The 16,713-nt window shown below is 34.9% G+C and overlaps 1 protein-coding gene and 1 long non-coding RNA gene across 2 annotated transcripts; one reads left to right on the forward strand and one right to left on the reverse strand.

Annotated features, from left to right (window-relative positions):
- Positions 1–1,956: 1,956 nt before the first annotated feature.
- LOC119077870 lies at positions 1,957–5,733 on the forward strand. The gene is made up of 3 exons (XM_037185217.1): positions 1,957–2,776; positions 3,610–4,500; positions 5,395–5,733. Exons 1-3 carry the CDS (start codon positions 2,116–2,118, stop codon positions 5,604–5,606), a joined length of 1,764 nt encoding a protein of 587 aa, XP_037041112.1. The 5' UTR covers positions 1,957–2,115; the 3' UTR covers positions 5,607–5,733.
- On the reverse strand, positions 2,911–16,489 carry LOC119077941. Its single transcript, XR_005087902.1, has 3 exons — positions 16,335–16,489; positions 6,115–6,119; positions 2,911–2,922 (listed from the first exon to the last, which is right to left on the reverse strand). It is a non-coding gene; the product is annotated as an uncharacterized LOC119077941 (long non-coding RNA).
- Between the last annotated feature and the right edge of the window lie 224 nt (positions 16,490–16,713).

Genomic DNA, 16,713 nt, shown 5'->3' on the forward strand with positions numbered 1-16,713 from the left:
AAGTTAGTCGTGCGCAAATGAAACATTGGCAGATTCTTGACAGTGTACTAGATCTGAGATTTGTTTGTGGGGAATATGAATACTTGACAGTGACAGTTCGATTTTTTAAATTAGTTTTTAAGTGTGATTATGACATTACAGTAGATAGCATGTTAGCATGTTGGGTAATCTCAATCCCTAAAGGATTCACACCAAAATCAAAAGCCTACTCATGATTTTAGGTCTCTCGGCAAATCGACTGTTCCACGCTGCCTGAACATGCCTGGTTACAGCAACTAATATTCCAAAACCATAAAGAAAAAATGTTAGAATGTTAGTAACTGTATCTGTACGCTGCCATGGTTGCAATCGTTTAGCGTTTATTTACAAAATTCCTTGAGATCAAAACAACAAGCCTAGACAATCTGGGGAAATTACTTGAAATGTCACAGCAGTGAAGTTGACTCACAAACTTACATTAGTAACTGAATGCCTAAATTATCTATTTTATTTGAGCCTTAAATTTCAAACAGCATTTCCCTTGCCTATGGGTATGAATGGGCTTTCCATAAGCTGTGAATTTAATCGTTCTTTGTGTAGAAACTGTTATAATTCTTTTATTGTCTTACGACATTGCAAATTGAATTATTACACAAGTTGATTTTTATTTATATAGCACTCGACCTAAACTCATGAGTGCTACTTAAACCGACGTTGTGCATCCAGTGGCGCCGAGTGAGATTAAATCTTTAGCTGCTCTATGAGTAGTTGCTACCAAAACAGATTACTAGCATTGACGTTTGTTAGGTGGAATTCAGAAAAATAATCTTGTTCCAAGAGCATAGCTAAAGTCGGCGCCTCTATGTGCATCACACAAAACTACAATGAAGAATTACATCAATTAGTCGAATATAAAAAGTCTGTTCACATCCGCCGTATTTAATTTGATTGATCAATCAATCAATCAATAAAAAAATTGAAAACTATTTTCATTCGGATTTACTGATGTGCACTGCACGTTTTTAAACGTTCATACTCTATTAGGCAACATTTTAAATGTGCAAAGTCAAGGTCTTGAAAATATTAATGCAAAATAATAGTCGTGTGAAGATATGTACGGTTGTTTGACGATATGTATGGTTGTGTGTTTGAAGAATGTACACAGGTTCGTACGAGGCTAACGTCGCGTCGCGTTACTGTTTTCTTGAATGCGTGTAAATAATAATTAGTTTCCCAATATTCGAGGGGAAAAGAACTAGTGAAAATTTCTGAGCATTCGATTCTGTATTTTCGGAACATTTCTTCTTATGCTTGAGTTTACATATATAGATACCTCGATCACAGCATATATCCCTGTCGGTTATCTCTCTATATACACAGTTCTAATGTGCCGTAATTTGTAAGAAAAACAATTTCCAGTGGAAATAACAAAAGAATTTCCAGTATTTCTTTTGTTATTTTATTGGAAATTGTTTTTCTTCCGAATTACGGCCGTAAATGTGCATTGATATGACAATTAAATTTCATGATAAACTGAAAACATTAGCTGTTTTCTTGTCATAGTTGATACATTCAACAGTTAAACCATAGCACTGAACAAACACTAGAACAGAATTTTCAAGAGGGGCCTTCTCGACGCAGTAGTCCAAAAGTAAATAAATTAATTGGAACGCAGTAGCATTTTTCGAAAATGAAGGGCCAAATGAGCGTTAAAAAAAATCTGTTCGAGTGCTTTGTTAAGTGCCAAGGGTAAACTCATTCCAACGATCAGGCGAATTAAATTTATCAAACGCCGATAAGTGCTGACGGTAAAACATCCATTATAAACTCCGTAAAAAGTAAACATTAAAAACAAATATTTCAGAACTTTATGACTAAATAATTGCTCAACGCTCATGTCGATGTCGATACATGAAGCATTTTCATATTAAAAATCTCGCATATATATAAAGACTGATAACAAGCCATACACCCGCAGTTCTACAAAAACACACTCTCTGAAAGAAACTCGTACGTTAAGTGAACATTTTTTAAAAAAAATATTTAGTGAAGCAAAAAGTAACAGTAAAAAATCCCAGAAATTGAGTGAAGTGAGTTTTCGGTTTTTTCAATCAAAAGGAATTCTGACCAAACACCATGCTTTTGGATGAAACAAAGACTGGCAGCAAAACGAATTGTTTGCAAAGACAGGATGCCGAAGATACATTGAATGAATTTGCCAGTAAAGTGAAGTGGTTAACAGAAGGTGGTGACAGTGTTCTACACATCGGCAGCCGTAGCGGAGACGTTCTGTTTGACTACATTTTTCCACTGCTACCGAAGAACTTTTCAAGGCTGGTCGGTATCGATAAATCGGAAGAAATGATTTCCTATGCGGTGGAAAACTATCGTCATCCAAAATTGTTTTTTGACCGTGCTGATATCATCAATGCGGATGATGTCAACCGAATACTGAACCAATTCGGTCAATTTGATCATATCACCACCTTGTGCAGTTTGCATTGGGTCATGAACCAGGAACTCGCTTTCAAAAATATTTTCAATCTATTGGCACCACATGGAGACATATTGATAACATTGTGCGAAAGCCATCCGCTGTTCGAACATTATCGCGACATGATGGCAATGGACAAGTGGAGCGATTATCGAGAACAAATGAAATTGAGTACGTCACCGTATTTCGGGGTTTCGGATCCAGTTAAAATGTTGAAGGCGATATTGGAAAAGACTGGATTTAAATATGTTCATGTTGAGTTGAAGGAACGCTTGGTCCGGTACGAGAAACAGGGTTTTATCGGTGAGTTCTTGAAGACCCACAGCAGTTTTCATCCGTTTTGAATAAGTTGTTTGAGTTTGCTATTGCGCAAATTGCGAGGGGGAAACAACAATGGAAAATCTTGTCCTACCGTTCGGCCATTCGCCTATTATTTCCTCATTATTCGCCTTTATTCGACCAAATCCTGTCCCACCATTCGCCATTGTTGTTTCCCCCTCGGCAAATTGGCAAATGACAATATTAATCGTCAGGAAGTTTATTGTTCATGTAGATCGAGTAAATATCCTGTACAATCCTGTACATAAAATATTGTTTGCACCGTGTGCGTGCATACACACACATACACAGATAAAAATCTTCGAACAAGTAATTTTTCTGGAACTACTTCCATTGAAATCCCCTCCAAAGGATTACGGAAATTCAAATCTTCTGTGGTTTAAAATTGAGAGTAAAATGATAACGGTGACAGGCATGACTTGACGTCTGTAGACGCTTTCCATTTTTTAACGGCATCGGTTCTAAAATTTCAAAAATTTGGATTGACACATGTATCATTTCATTAGAAAACAAAACCACACCCAATCCTATCTAGAATAGATACTTGAAGGGATAACGGATTGCTATCCTCACTTAAATGATTTGGGGTTAAATGAAAGTAATGCCCGAGGAAATTGAATGTTAATTCCAAAAAAAGATTCGGTCACGTACTGTTAATAGCTAAGAGATTAAGATCTAGCTCCATTTCATTTAGGTATGTCACAGAAACAGACGTTATGAAAATAGCTATTAAATATGATTATTACTTCTAAAAATTTGATCTCATCAAACTCATCAAGTACTTACTCTTATCACAGATGCAACAAGCCCCAGCGCTCCAATTTTATGTCACCTTCCTGAGGGCCTTCGAAAAGAATTTCTCAGTACCTACGAACAAAAAGTCATGCAAATGTCGGAGAACACCTACAAAACACAAAACAATCACAATATTACCGTACCGTATCGGATGTTGATAGCGTTTGCGAAAAAAGGAAACCAAACAAGCATGCACAACATAGGTCCTGTTCCCATTAATATTGACGATGTTCGCATGCACAATGCGAAATGCTATCACGAGACAAATTGTATGCAGCGCAAAGATGCTTTAGACACCATAACAGAGTACCAATACCGAGGAATGTTTCAATGGTCACCTAAGGGAGATGATAGCCTGTTAGACATAGGGACTGGTTGCAGTGACATTACATACGATTATATCCTGCCAATTATACCACAAAATTCACAAATAGTCGCCAGTGATAAGTCGCAGGCAATGCTTGATTATGCCAGTTTGCATTTCTCGCATCCTCGAATATCGTTCGCTAAACTAGATATCGAAAGTGAAAATGATGTAAATAATGTGTTGCGAGAGTATGGACAATTTAAGCGTATCACTTCATTTTTTGCCTTACACTGGGCGTTAAAGCAATATGTTGTCATGGAGCACATCTTCAGTTTATTACAACCTGGCGGAGAGGTATTGATGACCCACATACAGAACCATCCGTTATTTGAACATTATGCTGACATGTCTGAACGCCCGAAATGGTCACCGTACAGACTCGATATGAAAAGGTTTATAGCGCCATACTTTCGAAAAGAGAATCCCGAAAAGGAGCTTTATATGCGAGTGGAGCGAGCTGGATTCGTCGACATCAATATCGTTTTAAAGAAGCGGATCTTCCATTTCGATAGTCAAGTATTCCTTGGTGAGCGTATTTGTTAACAAAATATTTTATTGTTGTGACTAATTAGGTATTTGGGGCACAATTTTGTTGCTCTGAGAACTTCTGAAATTTGCTCAGCTCATACAGTGACTAACATTCTAAAACCAGCCACTGCCTGGAATTTTTCAATTATTTTTTTTTGACGCTCAAATTACTTACGTAATGACAGTTTGTCTATATTATTGGTCTGTTCCATAGTTCCATTGTACGGTATAAACGAATTTTGACAGGCCGATTACAACCGACCGTCATCCACCGTTTGCTTCGGTGCTGCAATTTAAACAAATTGTTTCGTTCAAACTTCAAAGCATAGAATAATACATTGTGGCGCGGTCGATCAAAAGAACTCACAAAAATATGTGGGAATCCAGACATGTTGAAATAATGACAGAGCCACCTTAACATATATTGAGTGTAACTCTTTTATGCTTCAAAATGAGGATGTGTTAGCTTCTCAGTGCCATTTGACATTTTCAACGACCTTGAAACGTACAGCTATTGATTAGTAATACGCGATCGGGTGTGACAAGCACAGCGGTATTGAATTAATACTTTGACGTTGAGGCATGCTATTTTTGACTTGACGTAGGCGATTTCGGAGTTCACCAAGCAAATCGCGAAATTACCAAGGCTGTAAAGTTTATTAGAAACGTTTACAGCCTTGGAATAGATCAGTGTCAAATAACTGTTCTTCTCTCAAAATAGTGTCAAATGAGTTGTCAATTTCACAAAGCTAACCTCAAACAATGACAGCTCCATATAAATTTTTGTAACATTTTGGTTAGCTTTGTGAAAATGACAGCTCATTCGACATCTCAAACGACATTGACAATGATCTATTACGATGAATTTTTCATTTATTTTTCTTTCTTGTAGATTCTATTATCGCAATTGCTCCATTTCTGGACGAAATATCAGAGTCTCTGAAACGAGAATTTCTTCAAATATACATCAACAAGGTGATGACAATGAAACTACCCGCACCATATAAATCGAATAGGGAACGAAACGATGGAAAAATTATCATTCCATTTTGCATGTTGGTGGCTCATGCAAAGAAACCGATACCAAAAGGTGCTCATGTTTGAGGACAGGTTTGAAATTAAATTTTTTATTTCACGTTTTTCGTTCAAGCAGTGTAGACCTCAGACGAAAAATTCGTCTAAGGTGTAGACACATTGGTGTAATGATTATGAATAAATTTGTTCAGCAGTACCAGCTTGTTCAGTTTTCGAAAAATTTAGATCATAAAAGTGAACCAAAGTTCACGTTGTTGTTAGTGACGAATGAACCCTCTAATTTTAAAAAATGCCTTCCCGTGGGTTTAAGGCATGGGCTTGGGCAGTCAACTTTTTTGTTATCTGTTTTAGATATTTTGAAATTGTTTGGAAGAAACAAAACTTATTTTGAGTTCAGTTTATGAAGAAAAAAAACAGCAAAAATATTGACAACACCTGTGATTAGTCGTTCGTTTGCGTCAGATCCTAAATCTGCGCAGAAATACGCATTTTGAAAATGTGTTTAAAATTTATTGGCAAATAACCTGAACTATTTTTTCCTGTTTTGCGAATAAAATTAGAATTGTTTCTAAATAACACCATCTAAATAACACCATCATATCAGTATACGTATACAGTCAATACCAGTGGAACATTGTTTAATTTTGCTATTCTCGATAATAACATTCCAACAAATTTGCACAAATGGTTTTAATTATCGGGAAATAATAAGCAATTGTATGACAAGTCAAGCAAACTAGCTGAAAATTTGGTGATTCAGTTTGGCGAAATACGAAGCTCGGAAAAAAAAGTTTCCTTTCATATTCGACGAATTTGTATTCATAACAAATGATCATTTTACATGACATTTTGTCCCTTCATTCATTCCACAAATTCACGCCGTAAGTGTGCCTAAAATTTGAATTTTAAGTGAACGATTCGACGAAAAAGTGAACCGAAAAATACATTTCAACGCTTCCTTGTATGAAAATGACGCTACGTTAGAAAGACCTCCGCACTTTTCATTTTGAATTTCGACCGCACTTACTGCGTGAATTTGAAGGTTTAATTTAAAATTGACCAATAGGTCAACAAATGCACCGAAAAACAAATGTCACCTCTTCCTTTATGAATTACTAAATGCAGAAAGGAGACAGCTCCAATTAGCGAATTCTATGAAAAATGAAATTTCATTCATTTAGCTTCAATCCCAATGACCAGACTACATTTTTGCTTCTGAAGAATCAAAAGAAACTTCTACTGACATCGTCATGCTGTTCAAAAAGAAGTTTAATTTTTCTTATAATTCGCCAATCGGATATATAGACTCCTTATGTATTTCGATATTAATATGAGAATGGGTGCGATTAAACGAATTAAGCGCCTAACATTGACCCTTATTGTTGACAATAACTGAGTATCAAAACCAAACTATAATATAAACAGTTGGTTGCTTTATGTGACAGATGGAAAACAGACTACACAAATCAAAATGAGAGTCTAGTATAGTTCGGCGCAATTCAGTGATGATATATGGAACTTACGCAGCCTGTGTGAAATGTAATATGAACGCATTTTATCGCATTGGTGCGATAAAGGAATTGCAAGGGTTTTTAATCGCATTGGTCACTAGTAAATGATTATTGTTCCTGTGGAAAACTCAGTATGCAAACTGAATTAGAAATAATCGAAGAAACCGACATCTTTGTAAAATGAAATTTTGTGTGAATTAGCTTCAGCTGTTTTTCAGCTGATCCATACAAACAATCACAACCGTTTATACGTCTTTATACGGTTTTACCACTATCATGCGCGTGCGTGTAGCAGCTTCAACCGTATGAACAAGGAAAACCCGTTTTGATTGTATGTGTGGATCAGCTGAAAAGCAGCTGAAGCAAATTTATGCTGAAAATTGACTGCCTTTGACTGTACCACGGTGACGAGAAAAAGTAAATATCGAAGTTTTGGGAGACTGATTTAAGTTCGAGTTGGATGATCAATTTGCTGGACTCTCTGCTAATGACGTAATTAAGACGTAAGTATGGGACGATGTCAGAGAAAAATGAATTTCCATGAGACAATTACATTTGAAGGTTTGGAGGACGCTCTATGCAAATTCAATTAGAAATAACATCGTTTCAACAATTATCTTCGATATTTATTTGATTTTCTTAGTTGTGTAAAACGTTGTATGCAACACTAATTGTAAGCAGGTATGTTATCGCACACGATGTCTTGTCAACCTCAGCTTCGCTTCTAGTGCGATAATAAATAACTATCATTACATACGCGCGATGTTCGGGTGTCCAAATTATTTAACTAGAAGAATAATTCAAAAATTACTCTTCAGGTATATGTTGTTGTTCTCTCGTTTTCGCTTATGTAATAAAATAGAGTACACACTAATCACTTTCAGTCTCGGCAAGCCTCGACCTTGTGTAATATATATTATGGACAGCAGAGAGATCCTCATTTTTACAAACGTCACATTTTTAAGCACTAGTGCGGTTACGAACCACTCCATTTACGAACTACTCTGATCGGACATAAGTTTTCTTTTGAACCGAAGCTACTCTTTTATTACTAATGATGTGCTGCAAAGGCTAAACGAATGGTTCTTGAAAGTTATTTTTGTCGCATTGTTAGCTGAACAATTCCCATCGCAATTAGCATTAGTAGTCACTTACACTTTGAGGAATGTCCCTTGAAACGATCCAAGAAAGAAAATGGATTTTTTTGTCATTTTATTTTTGGAGGGAGAAATAGAGTATAAGCAAAACATATTTTTTTCCCGGATAAGTACAAAAATTTATAATAAAAAATATTTGGAGTTGTGCCATGAAATACATTTGAAACTTTGAAAGCATTGGCTGCTGGTAACGCCAAAATGTTCTACATAAATTATATTTTGTTTCAAAAAATTTTAAATTCAATTTTACGTTATCGATTCTCAGATTTTTTTGTTCTTTCATTTTTTTTTTCGTGAAGAGAAATTCATTAATTTTCGTTATTATTGTATACGTTTATATTCATTTGGCCGATTTTCCAGTTTCAAACTGCAACATTCAATAAACTTTATTACGAGACATATTACCATTTACCGTACTGAATCGGTTGTATGCTAAACTGGAAAAGTCTTCTTCAACTTTCCCTTCTTACTGGTGTTGTACCAATAAAACATAAAATGAAAATAATGGGAAACTTTTATTATTTAATTAGGAAGTTTTCTCAAAGCTCCGGGACTATTTAATTGCTCAAAGTTTTTGTGATTTTCGTAAAATATTTTAATGTTCTCAAGCTCTACATTATAATGTCGAGCGAATATAGCGTCCAAACAAAAAATACACAGCCAGCGTTTTGTACATTAATTTGTCTGCATCAATGACGACGGTTTGTCATTGTTTTCATTCTTCTTCTTTTTTAATGCAAGCTGAAATTGGAAACTGAAAGTCGCAACATTTCTCATCTGGATGATGGTTTTAATAAAATTTAGTCTCATCGTTTCGGAGGGAATTATTTCTCGCAATTTTCTTATCTTTATTAGATCAGTAAAATTTAGGTAATTTCATGCAATGAATGTACAAACCAGGTATGGTCTATCCATACAAGCCGGAGGAAATAGCGATTTCATATAAACAAACTCACCTCTCAATGATTTTCATTGAAAGGTGTGTTTATTTATATGAAATCGCTATTTCCTCCGCTCAATACAAATTTTGACATTAGACCAAACAGTGTGTATACATTCATTGATTCCATGGGGGAAAGCGATTGCAGAAATAAACTGGGATTGATGAATGCACGGCATAGTAAATACACAGGCAGCAACGGTTCATTTTTCGATGGTCAGATTAGTGACCTAGTAGGAGCTGTTGTTTTAAAAGAATAACCACAATGAATTTAAGTCTAAAACTATTTTTGGGAAAACTTCTTCCTAGATTTTCCAATTTTCTCGAAAACTCAGATAACTGAAATCGCTTACGTTAGTTAGTTAGTTAGTTAGTTCCTATGGAAAAGTGGATCCAGCAACTCATAAACGTTTCTATACATTTTCCTGAAATTTTGGTTATAGGCTAATGTTGGCCCAAAAATAAGAATGGAATTTTCAAAAGTTGGAAAAAACTTATATCTTGGTAGCTGGAGCTCCCCAAAGTCTCCATACAAATGCCATATAAAAGTCAATTTGTATGTGTGTGTGTGAGTTGTATATTCTGTTGCATGATGTGGATGGTAATGTGGTGAATGGTGTGTGTTGTTTTGGGATGTTTTTCTTGTTGATTATTGTTGGGATCATTTAGTATTAACTTCTACTAGGTCGGTTCCTAAATTTTGGGATGACAGGTGATTCCTCTGGCACTACCTAACTTCCATCGGATTTTTTGATGGATTTGGGTTATTTTCGACATGAGTGAGGTGTTCCAAAGTTGGTTCCTAAATTTTGGGATGCCAGATGATTCCTATAGCACTTCCTAACTTCGATTTTTCGATGGATTTGGGTTATTTTCAATATAAGTGAAGTGTACCAAGATTGGTTTCTATATTTTAAGATTCAGACTGATTTCTCTAGCATTTTTTAATTTCCATAAGGTTTTTTGATGCTGTCGAGATGACATACTTACAAAAGTGATGCTATCAGTCAAAAAAAAACCCAAAGGGTAAATGTGACACAAGTCTTTTATCTTACTTACAAAAAAAATGATATCGCTGAGGGTGACGCATTGTCAAAAATTCAAAGAAAATTTTACAACAAGAAATTTGCGTCACAAGTGGCAGATGTTGAGGAACGTATTGTTAGGAAAATGGTTGAAAAATGTACTGAAAGAATTTAAACAAAAGAAAAGCGAATCATCAAAAATGTACCGAATCCAGTGCCAGTCTGGCCATATGGGCTAATCGGGCCAATCCCTTTACGCCGTTGGCCATTTTTTACTTGAAATTATTATAATGACTATATGTCTTGTCCGAGTATAATTTGCGACATTTACTAAGTTTATGCGCAAGCATATCGTCTTTTGGTAGCCAGTTCAGACCTGGACCAATCACTGAATTTCAGCCAATTTTTGGTTGACAAAAGGGATTTGAATATCAATAATTCAATAAAATATGGAAGCATCGTTTCGGCACGACCCACCATACAAAGAACGAAAATTGAGAAATTATTTCCTATTCCACTATCACTACTATGAATGCATCATAACATACCTTGACAATTCTTCCCCGTTCCCATAACAATTATGCATTCTGTTTTATTAGCGCATAAAAGCATTCCAGCATCATCTGCCTACATACAATTTTCGATGCCAATATAACATCGTCCCGATATCATCTTTGCGAAATGAATTCAAATTGTTTTCGAAATAATGGAACGCCCTATATCGGTTCGAAATTGATAAAGATAAAAATCATTGTCTTTGCATGTCTTTATTTCGTGCTATGGAAATGAAATTCAATGAAATATAATTTTCTTGCCACGGGCTCTGTTAAGATTTATTGTACAAAATATTCGAAAATGTTAAAGGAACATCATATTTGTAAGCCGAGTAATGCTGAAACGATGGCACTCGCATAATATACAGAACATTTCAACCGAATATTTCTTTATTTTCATTTTTCAATTGATGCAGCTTTGATTACATCTTACATCTTAATTGCATTTTATTCGATAAAAAAAACGCCTTCCGATACAAAAGAACAAATTCGTTCATTTCAAGTAATAAAAAATCATTGCGCGCCGCTGTGTAATGTGTACACATTGTAATTACGACGAATTGTTAATAAAACATTTTTCGGCAAAACACCCTCTGGTTGTAAAGCATGTACATACTATACACAATGATAAGCCACGTTACTATAAGATGGCCCATTGAAAAGTACTCATGGATCGGTTGCTTGATTTATGGTTTTTGCGTCCAGCAATTGGGTAAAACGAAATTATGAATTGCAAATTTTCAATGAAATTACGGAGTACAAAATATGTTTTCGATTGAAACAATAGCCAGCGCAATCATACAAATTCTTTGTACTTTGGGATAAGAATGTAATATTCAAACATGTGCTCTTACCAAAAGGATAATTACATAGATCGTAATCAGATCATTTAGAACAGCAAACGTTTATTTGTACAAGAGTGAAACAATGTTTTTGACTTAAATTGACCTGTAAATTGACTAAACGAAAAAAAAATCATAATCTAGTACTTTAAGGCCAGTTCATACTCGCATACATTTTTGCGATATATGCGACCATGAACTGGCCTTAAGGTGTAACATTGCAATACGATCGAATCGGGTCAAAACGTGAATATAGCTATTGAGCTCTTAATAGACGACAAGCACATTAGCTGCAGAAATTCCACTCTTCAATGCCGTAAAATTCCTAAAATTTCACTCATTTCTGGGAACGGTTGTTGTGTGGATGCGATGGGATGTCTCAGTGTTTATGTACTGACCTTCCACCAAAATAATACGGATTCTACGTCAGACATATTCCACATAGAATTTTTGGGCAGTGTATGTGGTGTATTTGGTGTGCACACTGAATGACTCGTACGACTTGACCAAAATACTTTTTAATTTGTGCAATGTGTCTACCTACATTTAGGCGTGATATCAGCTTTGCTCCTAACTTTCTCCAAGAGAGTATTTGCATGCTTTAAGACATCGTTCCAGGCTAAGCCGGTAAGCCAGAATAAATTCTTAAGAGGGATTCTTTTGAAAAACAGCCTACCGAAATCGGGCGTGTTTTCTAGTGGAACTTTTTATATGTGCCTAGAAAGGTATTCGACCCTAGAAGCCAAAACCACTCTCAAAAAAATTCTTCGAAGCTTTTATGGCTGGTGAAAGGTGATCGAAAGCCGAAAATTTGCACTTTTCTTACCAAAATTTCTCCAGGTACACAAGCCGTACAGGGTCTTGTGGGGTGTCATTAGAAAGGTAATCACATGTACTATTGAGCCGAATAGAGACTGATTGGTTATAAAATTAATCCACACTGAAATATGTGCAGTTGAAGTTTTCAACCGAAAACTTGCACTTTTCTTACCAATATTCCTCTAGTGTGGGGTATGATTTGAAAGGTAATTTTATGTGCTTTTGGGCCAAATAGGGTCTTATGGGGTTCGGATGCATATGCGATGAAATATGGGCACTTAAACATTTCAACTCCTCATATTTCAGCGCATATGCATCCAAACCCCATAAGACCCTATTTGGCCCAAAAGCACATAAAATTACCTTTCAAATGATACCCCACACCTCCATGTACGGCTCGTGTAACTGGAGAAATATTGGTAAGAAAAGTGCAAGTTTTCGGTTGAAAACTTCAACTGCACATGTTTCAGTACACATTAATTATAAAACCAATGAGTCTCTATTCGGCTCAATAGTACATGTGATTACCTTTCTAATGACACCCCACAAGATCATGTACGGCTCGTGTACCCGGAGAAATTTTGGTAAGAAAAGTGCAAGTTTTCGGTTTTTGATCACCTTTCACCAGTCACAAAAACTTCGAAGATTTTTTTTGAAAGTGATTTTGGGCTCTAGGGTCGTATTCCTTTCTAGGCACATATAAAAAAGTCCACTGGAAAATGCGTCCGATTTCGGTAGGCTGTTTTTCAAAAGAATCCCTCTAAAAGGATGATCTAAAAAAAAACAATTCTTTGTAATCCACATATTTCGCTAAGCAAATAAAAGCCTCTAGCTGTCTACCTGTTTTCCTGACAGAAAATATAAATCTAGTCCTTCGTTTTTTAGATAAATCGTTTGGATTTCAAATACGGTTTGTGTAAACGACAACAACCAAAAAATCAGGAAACCTGACGGAATTCACTTTTCTTGGACTGAAAATAATCCACTGAATCTCCAACCAATTTTTAAAATTCCATTCATTGACAGGAATACCGATGGTACGGCTATTTCAAACTTTTCGACGCCGAACGTAATTCTAAGCATAAAGTTGTTGTACATCTCTCAAAAAATTAAAATTGATTTGGTCATAATAACAACAAAGCACCTTATTTTGTCAGCCGCTCAAAAGTTGACTGAGAGCGTTTGTAGCCGAAATAATTAAAAATATCTTTGACCTTTCCAGCTATATTTAAATGTTTGACCACATTTCTCGATTAATAAAATGTCTTAAATCAGTGTAAAATCAAAGAATGCGTGTGCCATTTCGTAATTATTATCATTTTGGTGGTTGTATGTTTCTAAGTTTATTTCACGGCAGAAAAAAACTTGGTTCATTTTGGAGGCATATCGTAGAACCAATATTTTGCTTAAAACTGTGCTATGTGTCGATCAAAAAAAACTTGTCTAGATGCTCCAAACTTTCTTAAAAAATTCCAATAATATTATTGAGTCAATACCAAATTTTCCATCGACCAATTTTGAATTTTCTATGGTGGTTTCACCCTAGCAGACACAATTATTATCTGACTTTGATAGATAATTAAATACGCCCAAATGGTGAATCCGTGTGCCTGTTCTACTCAGGTGAATGGTTAATTTTAACCAAAAACCCAAACATTAAAAAATATTTACAATTTTTAAAATCAATACACAAAATGTACGAGCGAACAATAATCCAGATTTACATTTTGCACATTAAATTCACTGTTTGCATATTATTAATTCAAATGGAATAATATTTTTCAGCGTATTAGATAGTTTGCGCAAATAGCGTGTAACATATACGTCGACTTATGATCCTGAACTTATAAGCTATAAGTATTGGTGTCATAAGTTATAAGTCAGGTGGTTATAAAGACGTAAGTTATAAGTCGACTACTTATAAAGTCAAATTTATAAGTTCATAAATATGTACGTCAAAACTCTTAAATTCAGAAGTTTATACGTCATACGTCTATAAGTGATAAGTCCATAAGTTTTCGTGGCGTATAGCCTACTGAACTTATAAATTTGACTTAATAAGTAGTCGACTTATAACTACAATACTAACAACTTATAAGTTCAGATTTATAAGTCGACATGATGTATAACTATATGCGCAAACTGTCTATTTTATCCTGAGTGTTAAAAATAAAAAAAATAAAAAACTTTGTTACGCCAACAAAAAAAGCACAAAATGTACATTTCTGCCAAAATGAACGCAAATCAACTTAAATCAGATAAAACCACACCTCTCCTGTCGGATTGAAGTGAGCGAACCCTTATTTAATAATAATAAAAAAATTCCCAATACCAAACAAACCATTTCAATAAGCACTTAAAAATTACAATAAAAATACACGCTTAAGCGCCCATATTCAGTGTGAATAAATGAAGCAAAGTGAATGTAGATATTAACATATGTACATGAAATCATCCAACCATTCATCCATCAAGAGAATGTTGAGATTCTTTAACTTTTTTTCTGGTGAAAATCTACTCGCATCCATACGTTTAAATACACATGACGAACATCGAGTTGAATATAATACGTGTTAGTGAGTATATACACACTGTTTCACGTACATCCATATAAATCCCAAATGCATTTTGCGCCAAATTTGAACGGAAAATATTTTTCGGAAAACATTTTATGAATATGGAAGAAGTTTGTGATTGACAGATTTTCACCCTCTTTTTGATATTCATAAAAGGAAATAAATAAAGCCTTCGGTGTGTGGAGTACATATTCGCCACCTAAATAGCGCTAACAAACGAACAGAAAAAAAATATTGTGAAAAGAGAGTGTAACAAAAAAAAGTCGCAAATAAAAGAATCAATCGAAAAACACTGTGTTCCACTTTGATTGTATACCCGGTTCCCGGCATATACGTAAGTACAATATTAGTAAAATGGAAAAGCGAATTTTTGTTGGAAAATTTGAATTTATTTTTGAATGATTGCTACATGAGCAAAAACAACAACAACCCAACATACAAACACCGATCCAATCGTCGTGTGTGAGAAATCATCAAGTGCAATGACGGATAATTTTTCCAATGCTAAAAAAACGTCGATTTTTCCATGAGTAAATAAACCGGAATGTGAGATTTTTTCTCTATATTTATTTCGAATCTGAACGAATCATTCAAATATTTCGGCGATAGAGCAATTTCCAAAGGATTTGTGATTTTTTTTTTTTAATATTTTTATTGTCATTTCTATCCAATGTGTTCATTCATGAGAAAACGAGATAATAACTCAAAATTGCCTTTGATGTTTGAACGTTTTATTACAGGGGATTAAGTTTTGGAAAAGTTTGGTTTTTTTTTTCTCGTCCTGACGAACGTCGGGGTGAATTGATCCGGAATGTCATTCGGGAAAGTTCTTCAAAATTATTCAATTTAGTCGAAGTTGACACAATGGAGTTAATTTACCGATTGGAATAAAAAGTTTTTACCTTAATGTAATTTCGAAGCAGATCTGCGAGGAAAAGTTTCCATTTTTTCATGATTTTTGATGATACTTGTAATAACAAACGATTTCATGAACTTCTTTATCTTTAACTTGATTTGGCAAAATTAGAAATGAAAATAAACTAACAATTGGTGTTCGAATTGTTTGAAGTCTAAACAAAAGAAAAATATGAAAATGTGCATCGGCAATAGAAATGAGAATGTGCTATCCAAAAGCCAACGTAAAATTTCTTTAGAACCAAAGGACTACCATTTCACACATTTCTCGCTAATTTATTTTAGCGAAGGCTCGATACATTTAAATTATTATTTCTGAAACAATCTTGTGATAGTCACAAAAACTCACTCGCGCGTTTTCCTTGACTTCGGATCTTCTCTCTGCACATGCTTGTGAGTTTCCGTTGGTCCTAAAATTGTTATCTCATGTAAATGAATTACTTTCGCAACATCAATACGATAGATCAATGTCAAATAACGGTTTCTTATCTCAAAATAGTGTCAAATGAGTTGTCAATTTCACAAAGCTAACCTCAAACAATGACAGCTCCATATAAATTTGTGTAACATTGTGGTTAGCTTTGTGAAAATGACATCTCAAACGACATTGACAATTATCCATACAATACAAACTTTCTTAGATTTTTTAAAGCGAAACGACGTTTTTTTCGTTTATAATCAGTTCGCTGAGAAACCTCACAAAAATGTCCCTGAAACTTTTATTAGGCCAACGTCTAGTCATGTGTTATCTATAATAGCTCATGAGCTCATGCTAGTGTTTACTGAAATAGTGAAATATGTAATCAAATTATGGAAGTAGTAGATTTAGTGTCAAAG

Source organism: Bradysia coprophila, unplaced genomic scaffold (assembly GCF_014529535.1).
Source record: "Bradysia coprophila strain Holo2 unplaced genomic scaffold, BU_Bcop_v1 contig_24, whole genome shotgun sequence".
NCBI lineage: Eukaryota > Metazoa > Arthropoda > Insecta > Diptera > Sciaridae > Bradysia > Bradysia coprophila.

Coding starts and splice junctions, on each gene's coding strand:
- LOC119077870 (XM_037185217.1), top strand. CDS start 2,116: ATGCTTTTGGATGAAACAAAGACTGGCAGCAAAACGAATTGTTTGCAA. Junction 2,777..3,609: donor CGAGAAACAGGGTTTTATCG/GTGAGTTCTTGA, acceptor CTCTTATCACAG/ATGCAACAAGCCCCAGCGCT. Junction 4,501..5,394: donor CGATAGTCAAGTATTCCTTG/GTGAGCGTATTT, acceptor TCTTTCTTGTAG/ATTCTATTATCGCAATTGCT.